The sequence below is a fragment of the Macaca thibetana genome, chromosome 1 (assembly GCF_024542745.1).
Source record: "Macaca thibetana thibetana isolate TM-01 chromosome 1, ASM2454274v1, whole genome shotgun sequence".
Taxonomy (NCBI): domain Eukaryota; kingdom Metazoa; phylum Chordata; class Mammalia; order Primates; family Cercopithecidae; genus Macaca; species Macaca thibetana.
Window position 1 is genome coordinate 6873995 of NC_065578.1, and position 16440 is coordinate 6890434.

Consider the following 16440-nt stretch of genomic DNA (forward strand, 5'->3'; position numbering starts at 1 on the left):
CCCTTTATCATATTAAAGAAATTCCCTTCTATCCTTAATATGCTGATTGTTTTGATGATGAAAGAGTGAGCTCATTTTTTTTAAAGCGAAAGTTTGGCTCAAAGTAATAAAGTGCTGACCTGAAAGAACAATGTGCCCATAGATTGTCTTTGAAGTCTCTGTGCCTCTATTTTTTTGGGGACGGAGTCTCACTCTGTCGCCCAGGTCGAAGTGCAATGGCGCAATCTCACCCACTGCAACCTCCGCCCTCTGGGTTCAAGTGAGTCTCCTGCCTCAGCCTCCTGAATAGTTGGGATTACAAGCACCCAGCACCACGCCCGGCTAATTTTCTTATACTCTTAGTACTGAGACAGGGTTTTGCCGTGTTGGCCAGGTTGGTCTCGAACTCCTGACCACAGGTGATCCACCCGTCTCGGCCTCCCAGAGTGCTGGGATTACAGGCGTGAGCCACCACACCTGGCCCTATTCCTCCATTCTTTGTGCATTACTTGTTGTGATCACACTCATCTAGGTGGTGGACATAATGCGAGTTAATGTGGACAAGGTTCTGGAAAGAGACCAGAAGCTCTCTGAGTTAGACGACCGTGCAGATGCACTGCAGGCAGGCGCTTCTCAATTTGAAACGAGTGCAGCCAAGTTGAAGAGGAAATATTGGTGGAAGAATTGCAAGGTAATTATCTTTTAACTCACCTTTACATTTAAGCCCCCTTCTCCATTCTCAGAGAATTAACAGGCTACAGATAATGGACTTTCATGACTCTGGGAGGTGGGTTTGATTTCCTCCACATGGAAATGTGGGTCCACTGTGAATCTGAAACACTGACTACATACCCTTTCCTAGCCTCACCCTAGGAATCCTCTATGTGTTGTGGCTGATCTTCAGAAGATGCACGTAGAACAAGAATATCCAAAATCACTCACAGTCATCAGCCCCTCCCAACCCTCTACCCCAGCAGGGCCCCAAACACATAGGAGAGGGCTGGAATTGGTTAGTTTTCGTGTAGTTCTGTGAATGGTTCCAAGGTCAAGGGAAAGAAATGCTAGAAAGCCACAGTGTGCCCAACAGAAGAGTAGAAAGCAGCCCGCCCAGGAGCACGAGCCAAAGCAGATTTTATACAGTCAGTGAGTCAGTGTGCTGCGACCAGATCCAGATGTATCCTGTCCTCTGCCTTGTTTACAAGTGATACTTTGAGACACAGGGCAAGCTGAGCAGCCTTTCCATATGTGGAAAACTTGTATACACACACAAATGCCTAGCTAGAGGCCACACATCATTTGAACATCTTTTAAAAAGCAGGGAAGTTACCTTCAGGCCCTAATTGAGAACATTTAATTTAGGCTTTAGAAATTATGAATTCTTCCAGACTGTATGCACCTGAATTTCCCTTTCAGTGACTAGACGAATATTATATGATACTCTTCAACAAGCACGTTATGTCTGCATTTGAAATGTGATATGGATACATGTTTTGTTACAGATGTGGGCAATCGGGATTACTGTTCTGCTTATCTTCATCATCATCATCATCGGTGAGTTACCCTTCTCTAAACTGATTGGAAAAGTCTTCTCCATGTGTTCACAGACCATTGATTTTGTGTACAAGAACTCAGATTAAAATTTCCCTCCGAAATGTTAGTTTTGGCTAGGCGTGGTGACTCATACCTGTAATCCCAAAGCTTTGGGAGGCCAGGAGTTCGAGACCAGCCTGGGCACCATAGCATCTTTACAAACAATTGTTAATAATTAACCAGGCATGGTAGTGTACACCTGTAAGTCCCAGCTACTCAGGAGGCTGAGACAGGAGGATTGTTTGAGCCCAGGAATTCGAGGCTGCAGTGAGCCATGATCATGCCACTGCACTCTAGACTAGGTGACACAGTGAGACCTTTTCTCAAAAAAAAATAAAAGGTTCATTTATTCCAAGGTTTTCAGTTTTCTTTAATAAATGTTTTAGGTATTTGAGTTTTAAGTCTTGATATTTGATATAAACATTAATCCTTTGAAGTTAGGGAAAATTTATTCATTTCCACTTCTTTTCTCTGAATATATTTTTATCATATATTTACTTTTATGTAACGTAGTGGTTAAAAGCATGGAGTAACTGTGATCCATCCTGGTTACACCACCATCCAGCTGTATGGCCGTGGACAAACAATTTAATGTCTCTGGGTTTCAGTTTCCTCATTTGTAAAATGGGGATAATAATAGTACCTGCTTGTTTGCTTGTTAAAGGATCTGGTAAATATATAAAAATTGGCTGGGCATAGTGGCTTACACCTGTAATCCCAGCACTTTGGGAGGCCAAGGCGGGCGGATCATGAGGTCAGGAGATTGAACCATCCTGGCTAACATGGTGAAACCCCGTCTCTACTAAAAATACAAAAAATTAGCCGGGCATGGTGGCAGGCGCCTGTAGTCCCAGCTACTCGGGAGGCTGAGGCAGGAGAATGGCGTGAACCCGGGAGGCGGAGCTTGCAGTGAGCCGAGATTGTGCCACTACACTCCAGCCTGGGCAACAGAGCAAGACTCTGTCTCAAAAAAAAAATAATAAAAATTGCTTACATTGGTGCCTAGCATATAATAATAAAAATAATAGCTATATAAATAATATATATGTATACACAAACACACACATACAACTATTATTATATAATATTCAAACAACTAATTGCCATCTGTAGCCCAGTATATGAGAACCGAAACATGACTTCTTTCATTGATTGATGGATGTTAGTGGATGTTTCCTTTTAGCGGGAAGGTACAATTGCTTGGATCCTTTTGACTCTAGTCTCCTTCCTCTAGCCCTCTGTAGAATGGAGAGAAGCCAGTAGTAGGAAATCAGCCCAGTCTAATTTCTGATCACATTTAGACCGCAGCATTGGATGTTGGCTTGGGATTCGCACTGAGAGATTAACCTGCTGTTTCCCCTGCCTTTTTGCGTCTCTCCTTCTTAGTGTGGGTTGTCTCTTCATGAAGAACCAGCGGAACTCAAAACTGCTATTCAAGAAACCTCTTCAAGACTTTTGACTTAGAACCTGCTATATTATCAAGCTTACCTACTGTTATCTCTAAAATGTTTTTTTGTGTGTGTGTTAGTTAAAGTTGAATTTCTAGGAAACGTGCCTTTGTTTTTTAATATGCACTCCAAATTAGAAGTAAGGCCAGCCCCGTCCACATTTTGCACAGTGCCTTTACAGATTTATGTATGGGCTGATGAAGAGGCCTTCTTAAGTTCCAGAGTGCTATAATCTAGATGTAATGTTGTCACTAATTAATTGCCATTGCTCCCAGTAAGTTACCCTTGTCATTCAGCATTATTTTCAGAACCACATTTTAAAACTTTGGGTAATCGGATTTCCAACTTGTGCCTTCCAGGAAAAAACACTACTGCCTAACACAAATCTGTGATAACAACAGGCTGTGCCTTATTTTGATAATTTTCTGATTCCCTAGAAGAGAACCCTCTACTTTTTGTAAGCACTACTGACTCTCGCTGTATTTAAGATGCTGGTGAAGAGCTTTTGCTCTTGCATTAGATTTGAAGATGTTTACGTTGTTGTTATTGTTATGTATCACTTGCTAAAAATGTTGTTTAATCAGAAATAACCTCCTTTAAAAAAATTTTATAGAACTATGGGTATGACCAAAGCTTCTATTTTGCCAAAAAGTTAAATGCCGATAAAATGGCCTTAAGTGTATTCCTGATAGTTAAATTCAGAAACCTGCCAAATGGAACTCTAGGTGCCCCTTCAGAATTAAAATCATTACCTTGTGTATGAAACTTGTACATCTTAACAGGCCTTTCTTCCTTTTGAAAGGCTGTAGACAGTGTGGCTCCTCTTCTGATTCAGTATTCTGCATGGGGGTTAGAGAAGGTTTGAGGTAGACTCTGACCGTCTCATTCCTATGGACAGAAGAGTTTTACCCAGCAGTTGGCAGATTATCAGCTGTGGACTCCAACATGTTTCTGATAATTATGCAAGCAACAATTCTGTAGCCTCAAGTAAGACCACCTGTGAACTTGATCATTATCTGGCCCAAATATGAAGATAAACGATAACTTTTTGGAGTTTGTTTCCTATTTGTAGTCACATCTGCTTCCTAAATCATTTTCTAAATTACGCCTGCAATTAGGCATTGGTCAGGGGTGAACGACTCTTTTCACAGAGAGTAGCCAACTAGAGACCTTTGCTTTGATACCATCAACTGCAGAGAATGCTGTTGATGGGAATGCTGGAAGTAGCTGTTGTCGTCAAAGAAACTTTGTCATCGGAGAAACTTTTCTTGTATACATGAGACTCAACATCAGGATACACAGCTTAAAGATGGGAATTCAGATATGAAAGAAAACAGGCAAGGAGGCACTGAGGGAGAAAGACACAGACTTTATTGCTCTGTGGCTCATTGTTACTGGAATATTCTAAAACTCTTGTTCACATGCTATTAAGACTTATAAAGCAGCAACAGCTGAGGCGCACCAGGACACAACTTCCATTTCTTTAACATCTGTTCCCTTAACATCGCTGAAATGATTTACTTTTGAAGACATGCCTTGCAGTGTGGCTAGCTGTGAGAAGAAAGCAGCTGGCAGTGTTAGGACACTAGCCCACCCTCAGCGCAGGATCTCTGGCCAGGTGTGACTCTGAAACCTTGGTGCTCGCCCCTTGGCCACAGAGCTCAGACCCACGTAACCCACTGGCTCCTGCATTAACCCAGAAATACCTCGCTTGTATCTGTGCACTTAGCTGGGAACTTACCCACTGTAGTGACCTAAATAAAGTGTTTATAAACATGATTGTGGCACCTGTGTTTCTTGTAGAGGAATAGCTGCACCTGATCCAACTCCTGAAACTGCCATTCCTTGCTGCTCCCCATACCTGTCCCGTAGAAGCTCTGAAACTCTCTCCCCTTTTCTCACCAGCCCCTCTCTAGGTACTCTACCTTTTAGTACCCAGCATTTCCCCATACCCCAGTGAAGAGAAGCAAACCACTCCCCTTCTGATAAGTGCTTTTTAGTATAGATGAGGAAACTGGCTTTTACACAATTACTAAAATTCAGGATTTGGCTTTGGAGTTCCCTAAATAGATGGTCTTTCAAAAGGGATGTGCGAGCTGACCATGTATGTGGTAGACTAGATGGCTGCTGACATAGACCCTGGGATAAGTCTGGATGGGTGAGGGACATCCCCAGACACATGGCTCTGTTTTGTTCATGTAGATATTTTCCCCATGAATGTATTTCCATTCTTACTCTAGAACCCCTAGGAAACAATATAATATGGGTGGAAGAGGACTTTTGCTTATGTTCACAGTAGGAAAATCCAAGTCCCTTTCCCGAATTACAGGTCCCACCATGATCTGGTTCTTTCTAACTTTCCGACCTCATCTCACACGACTCTCCAGCTCTCTCTTCTCCAAGCAAAGTACTTCGCCAAAGTATAGCTAGCTGTTGACACTGGAGAGACTTGTGCCCTTGAGACTTTCAACATCAGGGTGTGGCTTGAAGGCCAGAGTTAAGCTATGAATGAAAACAGGCAAGAAAGCCCTGAGGGAGAAAGAGACCTGATAGTTTGTTTCGGTTTCTCATCAGCAAACTTACTTCTTTCCAAAGGTCTTTTGCAGGTACTTTCAGCTATGCAGGCTCTACTTCCCTATCTGCGGCAGGCGCCTCTCATCTCAGGTTGAAATCCGCCTTCCCAGAGGCCTGCCTCGCTGATCTCGGGAGGCTCTGGCCTCCCCCCTCCACCTCTCTCCCAGTTACTCTTCCTTCCAGTAGCTTGTTTTCTACACATCCCTTTAAGTTTTATGAACTTATTTATGGGGTTGTTTGTCTTTCTCAATAAAACGTCAACTCCGTGGGTGGCAGAGACTTTGGTCCACTCTTCTATCCCCTGGGATTCCAAGCGTCCCTACCCAGATCTGCACGCAATAAATGCTGAACGAATGCAGTTTGACAAAACCCACCTTGGGAGTCGAGAGCAAGTCAACCTAGAGTACCGCTTGGAAGGATAAGGTGGTTTATTCAACACCTAACATGAACACTCACCCACTTCACTTTTCCCCGCTTCCTTTGCATACAATTTCATTCCTCCAACAAATACTGAACATTTTTTCTGTACCAGGCAGCAGAGAGGGGCGGCACTCTGCACTGTACCTTTCATTTCTGACGTGTTGAGATACAATCTAAACTGAGCTTTCAGACATTTTTTTAAAGGGCTTTACACCTTCCTTTTCTGAAAGAGTGTCTTTTACATTTGTCTTCCTCCAGTTGCCAAATGAATCTAATTTTAGGAAGTCCAGAGAAGTGTTTTAAGTTCCAGCGTCAAAATTCTGTTTCTGGACCGGTGCGGTGGCTCACGCCAGTAATTCCAACATTTTGGGAGACCGAGGCCAGCAGATCACTGGAGCTCAGGCGTTTGAAACCAGCTTGGCCAACACAGACCAGCGTTACCAAAAATACAAAAATTAGTCAGGTGTGGTGGCCGCACCTGTAGTTCCAGCTACTCGGGAGGCTGAAGCAGGAGACTGGCTTGAGCCCAGAAGAGGGAGGTTACAGCGAGCCGAGATCGCGCCACTGCACTATAGCCTGGGCGACAGAGCAAAACTCTGTCTAAAAAGAAAAAAAATCTGTTTCTAAAAATCGGGTGGGCTTTTACCAGGGCTGCTTTACGGCCTGGTTCCTCGAAGTCCACCCGACTCACCTAAAGAGTTAGCGAAGGATGGGGGCGGTTGGGGTGGGCTCGGTAGGTCACGGGCGGTGAAAACCGTGGGAACCGGGGAAGACGCCCAAAGCACGATGAGATCCGCTGCCAGCAGCCAGCCCCACCCTGGGCTCCTTCCCACACCCGCTCGGGCAGCGGGGAGCCACCTACAAACTCCAGGACCCGACCCCAGAGAACTGGCCCGGGCCGCCCCTGCCCGCCCCTGCCCGCCCCCAGTCCCCGCCTCTCCCTCCCCCTTCTGCCCGCCCTCGACCCCCCCGCCCTGCCTCCGCCCCCCACGTCTCTCGACTCCCCCGCTCCCATCTGCCCCCAGTCCCCGCCTCTCGCCCCCATGCGTCCCCCTTTCGAGCCTCCCCCTGACCCCGACTCAAGCACCGCCCGCCCCCGCCTCTCGCCCCTCTCTGCCCCCGCCTCTCACTCCCCTCTCCTTCCCCGCCCGCCTCTCACGTGGAGGTTGGGCCGGACCCGCCCCGCCCCCCAGAGCCCGGGTCCCGCCTCCGCGTGGCTGGCAGCTTCCTGGCCCTATCATTTCTGCGCTTGCCTTAGCGGCTGCGCCCCGGCGCCGTGCCAGGGGGCCGGACACTCCAGTAGCGTGGCACAGGCCTGAGGCCTCTCAGGGCCACCCCGCCCCCTGCCCGCGCGCCGGCCTGCCGGGATTGGCCGAGGCCGGCCTCCGCCCGAGCCCGCGCGTTATGTAACGCGCCCCGGGGGCCCCCGCCCCCTCGCCCTGGCTTATATAACCCGGGCGCCCCGGCTCGCGCCCCGCCCCAGGGCCAATGGAGGCCCGCGGAGTCGGCCCCAACAGCCAATCGCGCGGCCCGGGGGCGGGGCCGGTCACGCGGCGGCGGGGGGCGCGGCGCCGGCTGCTGCCCGGCACGCGGCGGGCCTCGAGACTGCGCGCGGGCGGCCCAGAGGGCGAGCTGCTGCGCGCGGGGCCGAGGGCGGGGGCAGCCGGTGAGTGCGCGGCCGGGCGGGAGTTCTCGGCACCCGCGCGCGGCAGAGGAGCCAAGCGAGTGCGGCCCTCAGTACCGGGGGCTCCCGGAGCGTGGCGCTTCCTAGCCGCCCGCCTCCACAGGCCCCAGCCCTCGGCGTGCGGGAAAGTTGGGGCAGGGGTGAGGACCGCGCGGTCGGGGCGCCCCAGCCAGCTGGGCCGCTGGCGTCGGACTGTCCGTTCCACTTGTCCCTTATCACCCTTGTCTCCTCCCCACAGGCCAGACTTCTGAAAGTCGAACGAGCTCCGGGTTTTGGAAATGCTGGAGGGAGAAGCCCCTCGGAGATGAGCGTGACCCCCTGGCTCGTGGTGGCCGCCTCTTACGCCATGGCGCGGACCAGAGTGAGAAACCGGTGTCTGTTGCCGACTGCAAAGTGAGCGAGAAGAAAGCAGCGGGTTGTCCCAGCCCTACATGGAGCCCCGCGGAGACCACGAGACGCCCCGCGGGGAACCTCCTGGCCCCGGGGGACGGGGGGCTGAGGACGAGGCCCTGGGCGAAGAATCGGGGGAGCGGTGGAGCCCCGAGTTCCATCTGCAAAGGAAATTGGCGGAGAGCAGCCACAGGTGAGGCGCTGGCTTCAGGCCCAGGGCCCCATGCGTTCGTTGTCCTTCCCGGAGCAAGGAAAGAGGGACCTAAATCTTTTTGTTGTTTTGTTTCTAAGTCCGGGGGAAAGTGTAGGGGGAGACTCGGGCAACGTAGGATGAAGTGATCTGGGATACTGAAGAAAATTACCGAAGAGTATCTGGAAAGAAAAGTGGTTACAAAAGTTAGCTGAGTTGGGACTCAGGTGGATTAAGGGAAAGTAAGTGGAGAATGTTTGTCATTCACCAGTTGCTTTGCCTGAAGTTCTCCACCTGGAGGAAGCGGGGTCACCAGCCTGGGGAGTGAATGATCTGATGCCAGTAGATTACTTAGAAACCTATCTGGTTTGCAGTTTGTGTTCCCTAAACCGCAAGATGCTGTTATCTTCATAGGTGTGAAGTTGTAATTTTTAAAACTCTTCCAGTGAACAGCAAGATCGAAACAGAGTTTCTGAAGAACTTATCATGGTTGTCCAAGAAATGAAAAAATACTTCCCCTCGGAGAGACGCAATAAACCAAGCACTCTAGATGCCCTCAACTATGCTCTCCGCTGTGTCCACAGCGTGCAAGGTAAACAAGCCAGAGAGAAATTCGATCCTACACATGCACCAGGACTCACACAAGCAGCCAGAGAAGTGATCAGTGGGGTCTTGGTCAGACAGATACTTTGAGCTTTTTCTGGTGCTTTATGGAAGATGAGCAAATCTATGCCAATTCCATTCGTGTCTTAATTTTTCACATGTGAAAGACCAGAAAAACTTTTATCTGTATAATAGTGTATAGTAACTATGCAATGTTTTGCTCATTTGTTGCAAGAGAGTAGAGTTTAGTATAAACACATTTTGAAGGCTAACCTTTTAAAAAAACATTGTCTTCTATGGAAGTTATGGGGAAAAAAATGCATTCCACTAAATAGTTACCTTTACATGCCATACACATACTTTTAAAATGTGGTAATGATATATTAGGAATTTATTAAACTAAAACTAAAAATTAACCGTTGTAAACACTTTTCTTTTTCTCTCTGACATCTCAAGGGATTTCATTAAAGCTGTATTCTCTTTAGCACAAACCTCAGTGCATCATATATGATATGTCCCTGAATGATGGAGTAGTTTCTGCTCCCCCCCCCAAAAAAATTGTGTATGCATCTGAAATTTTTTGTTAGTACCTTAAATATATCTTGCTGCCTGTGATCCAGAACATGCAGAATTCATAAAATCAACTCTTAAGTTTGCACAATTATCAGTAGTTTAGGTAAAAGCAGAAAATGATCTGTTTTTGAGAAAAATGCACCGAGGTGCTCTCATCCGAAAAAAATAATCCAGCTTGATAGTGATAAAAATGGTTTCCTAAAGATACTGTTGTCACTGGACTACCTGTTTATCTCCCTGTGTTTCTTAGCAAACGGTGAGTTTTTCCAGATTCTCAGTCAAAATGGAGCACCTCAGGCAGATGTGACCATGTACAGTCTTGAGGAGCTGGCCACTATTGCTTCAGAACACACTTCCAAAAACACAGTAAGAATTCATGCATTTTGCCGTATCAACCTGGGTGACTTTTCCTAAGGACCTGCTCTAGATGTAGGTTTTTAAGAAGAATTAACAACGTTTCAGCAACCACAATTTGAGAGAAGCAAAGGAGGAACTGCTAAAGAGGCATGGTGTAGCTTCACCCTTGCCAGAGAAAACATCCCAAAGCAAAAGCAGCCCATTCTGCGTGCTGTGCAGTTCAGTGACTTTGGTTATGAGGTGCTTCTAGCTCCTTAGCATTCCCGAGCTCTCTTGAATTAAGAGAAAGCAAAAATTACACTGCAGAGTAATTTCCTGCATCTTATTCTAATCTCCGAATTGTTAATTTCTATTTATATCATTCTTAGTTCCAATATCTACTACTTCAAGTTGTAACAACTGGATGTTATAGAACAGGTGAGTTGAGATGCTGTCATTTTTCATAAAATTTTGGAAGAGACCTTTAGTATATCTTTTTTTAATCTCTCTTCTTGTTTGACAGAGTAATTGAGCCTCATGTTTGGTTGATACGGTGGAGATTACTTACTTTTTTGTACAGACCTCAACATAATTGTAACTTAAAGATTCTGTAATAGTGGAACATGAGCTATCCCTACTATTATAACAGTGCTTATTTTATGGACTGGTGTGTACATAGTACTGTAATAGGTGCTATGGAGATTTTTTTTAAATAGCTTAAGAAAATATTTGTCTTTTAAGATATTTAAAATAAAGCTAGAGAGGAAAGCATGCCAATGCTAGCAAACAAACTGCGGATTATAAGTAAGTTTCATTTATGTGTAATGGAAGAAATTAGAGCAGTGATGCTTATGTAATGAGGTTTGTCACAGACACCTTCTTAAAGAAGGTGAATCTTCAGCATGTCTTAAAGCATAGAATCTGCGTTGATGATGAGAACACCGTCCACCCAGGTGTAAGGCACAGTTTGCAGAGGAAAAGTTATGTGCCATATGTATGTTTAGTCTGCATAAAATGATCTAGTATATTTTTTGGCATAGAAATCGAACCTTCAGTAGGTGAAGTGCAGGTCTTAGGAGAATATTTAAGAAGGATGTTGGAGAAAATTCTTAGAGGAGTTTTGTTGCATTCGTAGGTTGTGCCTGTGTATTTTGAGATATTGATCATGTTAGAGATCTAGAAGAAATTTACCTTTCAGGGAATATTGCTGGCGAGTACCTCAATATTTGCATTTATTTTAAATGTTTTTCATAGGATACCTTTGTGGCAGTATTTTCATTTCTGTCTGGAAGGTTAGTGCACGTTTCTGAACAGGCTGCTTTGATCCTGAATCGTAAGAAAGATGTCCTGGCGTCTTCTCACTTTGTTGACCTGCTTGCCCCTCAAGACGTGAGGGTATTCTACGCGCACACTGCCAGAGCTCAGCTTCCCTTCTGGAACAACTGGACCCAAAGAGGTAACAGGCCCAATGTTTAGATGTCTGTCTTTCCTCATCAAGATCAGTTTCCTTCTTACAGGAATAGTACAGAAATTAACACATTATTTAGAACATGCAAACTGTTTTTTCTTATTCCTGTTATAGAAAGTTATGGGATGAAAACAGCATTTTAAAACCTTCTGATAACATAAAGATTCAGTGCATTTTTTTCCATTTTGTCAGGTCTGTTTCACAGATTATATGTCATAAGTATTATTTCATTACCAGCATATCGTATAGTGGTTTAGTTGCTCTGAAGGCTCTGTTTCCTTTAAGTTAAAATTAAATATTTTTCCTCTTTCATGATTTTCTTGTATGAGAGATTTTACTTTGGAGATAAAATTCGGATCATTAGGCTGGGCATGGTGCCTCACGCCTGTAATCCCAGCACTTTGAGAGGTTGAGGCAGGTGGATCACCTGAAGTCAGGAGTTCCAGACCAGCCTGGCCAACATGGTGAAACACCGTCTCCACTAAAAGTACAAAAATTAGCCGGGCATGGTAGTGCATGCCTGTAATCCCAGCTACTCAGAGGGTTGAGGCACGAGAAGCGCTTGAACCCGGGAGGCAGAGGTTGCAATGAGGCAAGATCACACCATTGCACTCCAGCCTGGGTGACAAGAGTGAAACTCTGTTACTCTGTTTCTGGGAAAAAAAAAAATTTTTTTTTCAGATCATTAGCTGTCTTACAGTTTTTCTTGCCCCTGCAAGTTATGAGTCTTATTACTTTGTTTTCCTTCTGGAATGCTTTTTTTCCTAATTCAAAGATACCTATTGCAATTTTCTTTGTGACATTTGGTCCTGTGGGATCTTAATTTCTTTCTTTTCAGTCATCCTTTATTATTTTATATTCTTTGTGAAGTGTCTGTTAAAGAGCTTTAAATATGTATGTGTGTGTGTGTGTATATATATATATATCAGGTTTCTCTTTGATTCCAAGCCCTTCTCTCTAATTAAAAAAAAAATTCATTGTGGTGAAAACACATATGATTTACCATATGATATAGTTTGGCTGTGTCCCCACCCAAATCTCATGTTGAATTATAACTCCCACAATTCTCATGTGTCCTGGGAGGAACCCAGTGGGACATAATTGCATCATGATGGCGTCTTTCCCATGCTGTTCTCATGATAGTGGATAAGTCTCATGAGATCTGATTGCTTTAAAAATGGGAATTTCCCTGCACAAGCTCTCTCTCTTTGCCTGCCACCATCCATGTAAGATGTGACTTGCCCCTCCTTGCCTTCTGCCATGATTGTGAGACCTCCCCAGCCATGTGGAACTGTAAGTCCATTAAACCTCTTTCTTTTGTAAATTGCCCAGTCTTGGGTATGTCTTTATCAGCAGCATGCAAACGGACCTAATACACCATCTTAATCATTTTTAGGCATTCACTCCATTGCTGTGAAGGATGTTTACGTTGTTGTGAAACAGATCTCCATAACTTTTTTATCTTCATATCTGAAATTCTACTATTTCTAATTTTTTACCCACTACTTTATTTAATGAAGGATAGCTTTACATGTTTCTTATTCCAATTATAGATTGCCCCATCTTTTAAAAATAGTTTTGCATAAGCTCTAGAAAACATGTGTGTCATCCCTGCTTGCTTCTACCTCATCTCTTTTCCCATTTTTCAAAAATACTGATTTTATTTCTCTTCCCCTTTCCTAAATATACATTTTCAACCTTTAATTGTCTGTATTTGTTTCTCTGCTTTTGTTAGCTGTTCATTCTGTAAACATTTGTTTAACAATTACTGTGGGTCAAGAACTAGTCCAGATGCAGATACAGCTGGGAACAGGACATACACAATATTGTCTGCCAGGTCTTTCCCATTTTTTCCCCAGGTATTTTTCCTTCAGCACTGCCTGTGTCTTTTCAACCTTTTCACCTTTGCTGATTACTGATTACTGGGATATTTCCCTTCTGTATTAGTCCATTCTTACGCTGCTATAAAGAACTACCTGAGACTGGGTAATTAATAAAGGAAAGAAGTTTACTTGACTCACAGTTCCACATGACTGGGGAGGCCTTGCAAAACTTACAATCATGACAGAAGGGAAAGCAAACCTGTCTTTCTACACATGATGGCAGGAAGGAGAAGAATGGGAGCCGGGCGAAGCGGGAAGCCCCTTATAAAACCATCAGATCTCATGGGAACTTATGATCCTGAGAATAGCATGGGGGAAACTGCCCCCATGATTCAATTATCTATCCCACCAGGTTCCTCCCAGCACACATGGAACTATAGTTCAAGATAAGATTTGGGTGAGACACAGCCAAACCATATCATTTTGCTCTTGAGCCTTCTCAGATCTCATGTCCTCACATTTCAAAACACAATCATGCTTTTCCAACAGTCCTCCAGTCTTAGCTCATTCCAGCATTAGCCCAAAAGTCCAAGTCCAAAGTCTCATATGTGACAAGGCAAGTCCCTTTCACCTATGAGCCTGCAAAGTCCAAAGCGAGTTAGTTGCCTTCTAGATACAATAGAGGCACAGGCATTGGGTAAATACACTCATTTCAAATGGGAGAAATTGGCCAAAACAAAGGGGCTACAGGCCCCTTGCAAGTCTGAAATCCACTGAAGCAATAATTAAAGCTCTGAAATAATCTCCTTTGACTCCATGTCTCACATCCAGGTCATGCTGGTGCAAGAGGTGGGCTCCTGCAGCCTTGGGCAGCTCTGCCCCTGTGGCTTTGCAGGGTACAGCCTCCCTTATGGCTGGTTTCATGGGCTGGCATTGAGTGTCTGTGGCTTTTCTAGGCATGCAGTGCAAGCTTTCGGTGGATCTACCATTCTTGGATCTGAAGCATGGTGACCCTCTTCTCACAGCTCCACTAGGGAGTCTCCCATTGAAGACTGTGTGGGCTCCAAACCCAAATTTCCCTTACACATCTGTCTTAGCAGAGGTTCTCTATGAGGGCTCCGCCCCTGTAGCAGACTTCTGCCTGGACATCCAGGCATTTCCATACATCCTCTGAAGTCTAGGCAGAGGTTTCCAAACCTCAGTTCTTGTCTTCTGCACACCTGCAGTACCAACACCATATGGAAGCTGCCAAGGAATAGGGCTTTCACTCTCTGAAGCTATAACCTGAGCTGTACCTTGGTCCCTTTTAGCCACGGCTGGAGCTGAAGCAGCTGGAATGGAGGGCACAATGTCCCAAGGTTGCACAGGGCAGTGGGGACCTGGACCAGGCCCAGAAAACCATTTTTTCCCTCCTAGGCCTCAGCCTGTGATGGGAGGGGCTGCTGTGAAGTCTCTGACATGTCCTGAAGACATTTTCCCCATTGACTTGGTGATTAACATTTGGCTTCTTGTTACTTATGCAAATTTCTGCAGCAGGCTTGAATTTCTCCCCAGAAAATGGGTTTTTCTTTTCCATCACAGCTTCAGGCTACAGATTTTCCAAGTTCTTATGCTCTGCTTCCTCTTGAATGCTTTACCATTTAGAAATTTCTTCCATCAGATACCCTAAATCATCTCTCTCAAGTTTGAAGCTCCACAGATCTCTAGGACAGGGGCAAAAGTTGCCAGTCTCTTTGCATGGCAAAAGTGTCCTTTACTCCAGTCCCAACAAGTTCCTCATTTCTATCTGAGACCACCTCAGCCTGCATTTCATTGTCCATGTCACTATCAGCATTTTGGTCAAAGCCATTCAACAAGTACTCTAGGAAGTTCCAGACTTTCCCACATTTTCTTGTCTTCTTCTGAGCACTCCAAACTGTTTCAGCCTGTTATCCAGTTCCAAAGTCACTTCCGTATTTTTGGGTATCTGTGGCAGCACCCCACTCTGCAGTACAGGTTTACGTTATTAGTCCATTCTCATGCTGCTAATAAAGACATACCAAGACTGGGTAATTTATAAAGGAAAGAGTTTTAATTGACTCAGTTCAGCATGGCTGGGGAGTCCTCAGGAAACTTACAATCATGGCAGAAGGGGACATGTCCTTCACATGGCAGCAGCAAGGAGAACTACCAAGCAAAAGGGAGAAAAGCCCCGTACAAAACCATCAGATCTCATGAGAACTCACTGTCACCAGAACAGGGTGAGGGCAACCACCCCCATGATTCAGTTACCTCCCACCACGTCCCTCCCTTGACATGTGGGGATTATGGGAACTACAATTCAAGATGAGATTTGGGTGGGGATACAGCCAAACCATATCACTTTTTATGTAAAATATTAGTATGCCCTGAAATAATTCTTTTGGATCTCAGAATTCACTTATGCCATAAGGCATGATGTAATTCTAGTTTACTCTTTATATTATACTTTTGCCTTATAAATCTCAAGGATTGATACTCTTACTGAGAGCAGTTGGTTAACGCCACCCCCTTTCTAGGCTATGCCTGCGTTACCTCCTTCGATTCCTTGCTTTGAGCACACAGAACATCAAGAGGACTTAGGAAGCAATCCACTCAGCTGTTGTCAGCCTATGGTCCCATATTAGAATATGTTTTTGTTTAACATGTCTTGTACAAACCTCTTAGAAGGATCTGACCATTACTTCAGAGCACGCTTTTAGAAACAAGCATCACATATTTACAGCGTAGGAATGGAAATGCATCATGGGCTCATGTCTGCTGTCTTAGATCACGTAGTCTGGCTTTCAGTGGTCCAGGACTTCTAGTGAGTGCAGTTGGAGTTCAGGCGTCTGGTGTGATGAATAAATGGTATAAGCAAACTGACCTCATAGTAAAGGCTGTTTTCTGTAGAAGATTATACCAATCTTCAGTGTTTTATTAATGCTTTCTGATTCTTCTATGATTGTTTCTTAGGAGTATGAAGACCTGGGCTGCTTATTCAATATTTTGGTTCTTTTGGATTCTCACTGTTTATGCTGCCTTCAGTGTATATTTTTTGAACATCTCACAATTTTCCATGGTTCCTATAACTGGGGACTTCTTGTTTCAGTGAACAAATGCCCAAAAGATATTTAGGAAGCTCTAATCAGAGGAAGTAACATACAGTCAACAAACACTGGGCAGAAATTTCAGCCCCCTCATCTGCCTCTAAGGCAAATTTAGACATTTCTGAATTACCACCTCATAAATCAATAAAATTGATGCAGAAATCAACAGAATGGCTAGGAAATCATTGGCATGAGGGTTGTGAGAAAACACTAAGAAAACTCTGAAGATTGGTACAGTTTTCTGGAGGTTTATCT

General features: G+C 44.9%; 2 protein-coding genes across 6 annotated transcripts in view; both read left to right on the forward strand.

Moving 5' to 3' along the window:
- The window catches only part of VAMP3 (vesicle associated membrane protein 3), a 707779-nt gene extending 702983 nt beyond the window's left edge, over positions 1–4796 (forward strand). The window contains exons 4-6 of the mRNA XM_050787545.1: positions 512–670; positions 1479–1530; positions 2956–4796. Coding sequence (XP_050643502.1) covers positions 512–670; positions 1479–1530; positions 2956–2975 — 231 coding nt within the window. The 3' untranslated portion in view covers positions 2976–4796. The remainder of the gene's footprint in view (positions 1–511; positions 671–1478; positions 1531–2955) is intronic.
- Positions 4797–7602: 2806 nt separating this feature from the next.
- Positions 7603–16440, forward strand: part of PER3 (period circadian regulator 3) — a 61070-nt gene continuing 52232 nt past the window's right edge. For all 5 annotated transcript variants that reach the window (XM_050787037.1, XM_050787049.1, XM_050787041.1 and 2 more), the window contains exons 1-5: positions 7603–7677; positions 7934–8278; positions 8722–8867; positions 9702–9817; positions 11042–11243. In XM_050787037.1, coding sequence (XP_050642994.1) covers positions 8127–8278; positions 8722–8867; positions 9702–9817; positions 11042–11243 — 616 coding nt within the window. In that variant the 5' untranslated portion in view covers positions 7603–7677; positions 7934–8126. The remainder of the gene's footprint in view (positions 7678–7933; positions 8279–8721; positions 8868–9701; positions 9818–11041; positions 11244–16440) is intronic.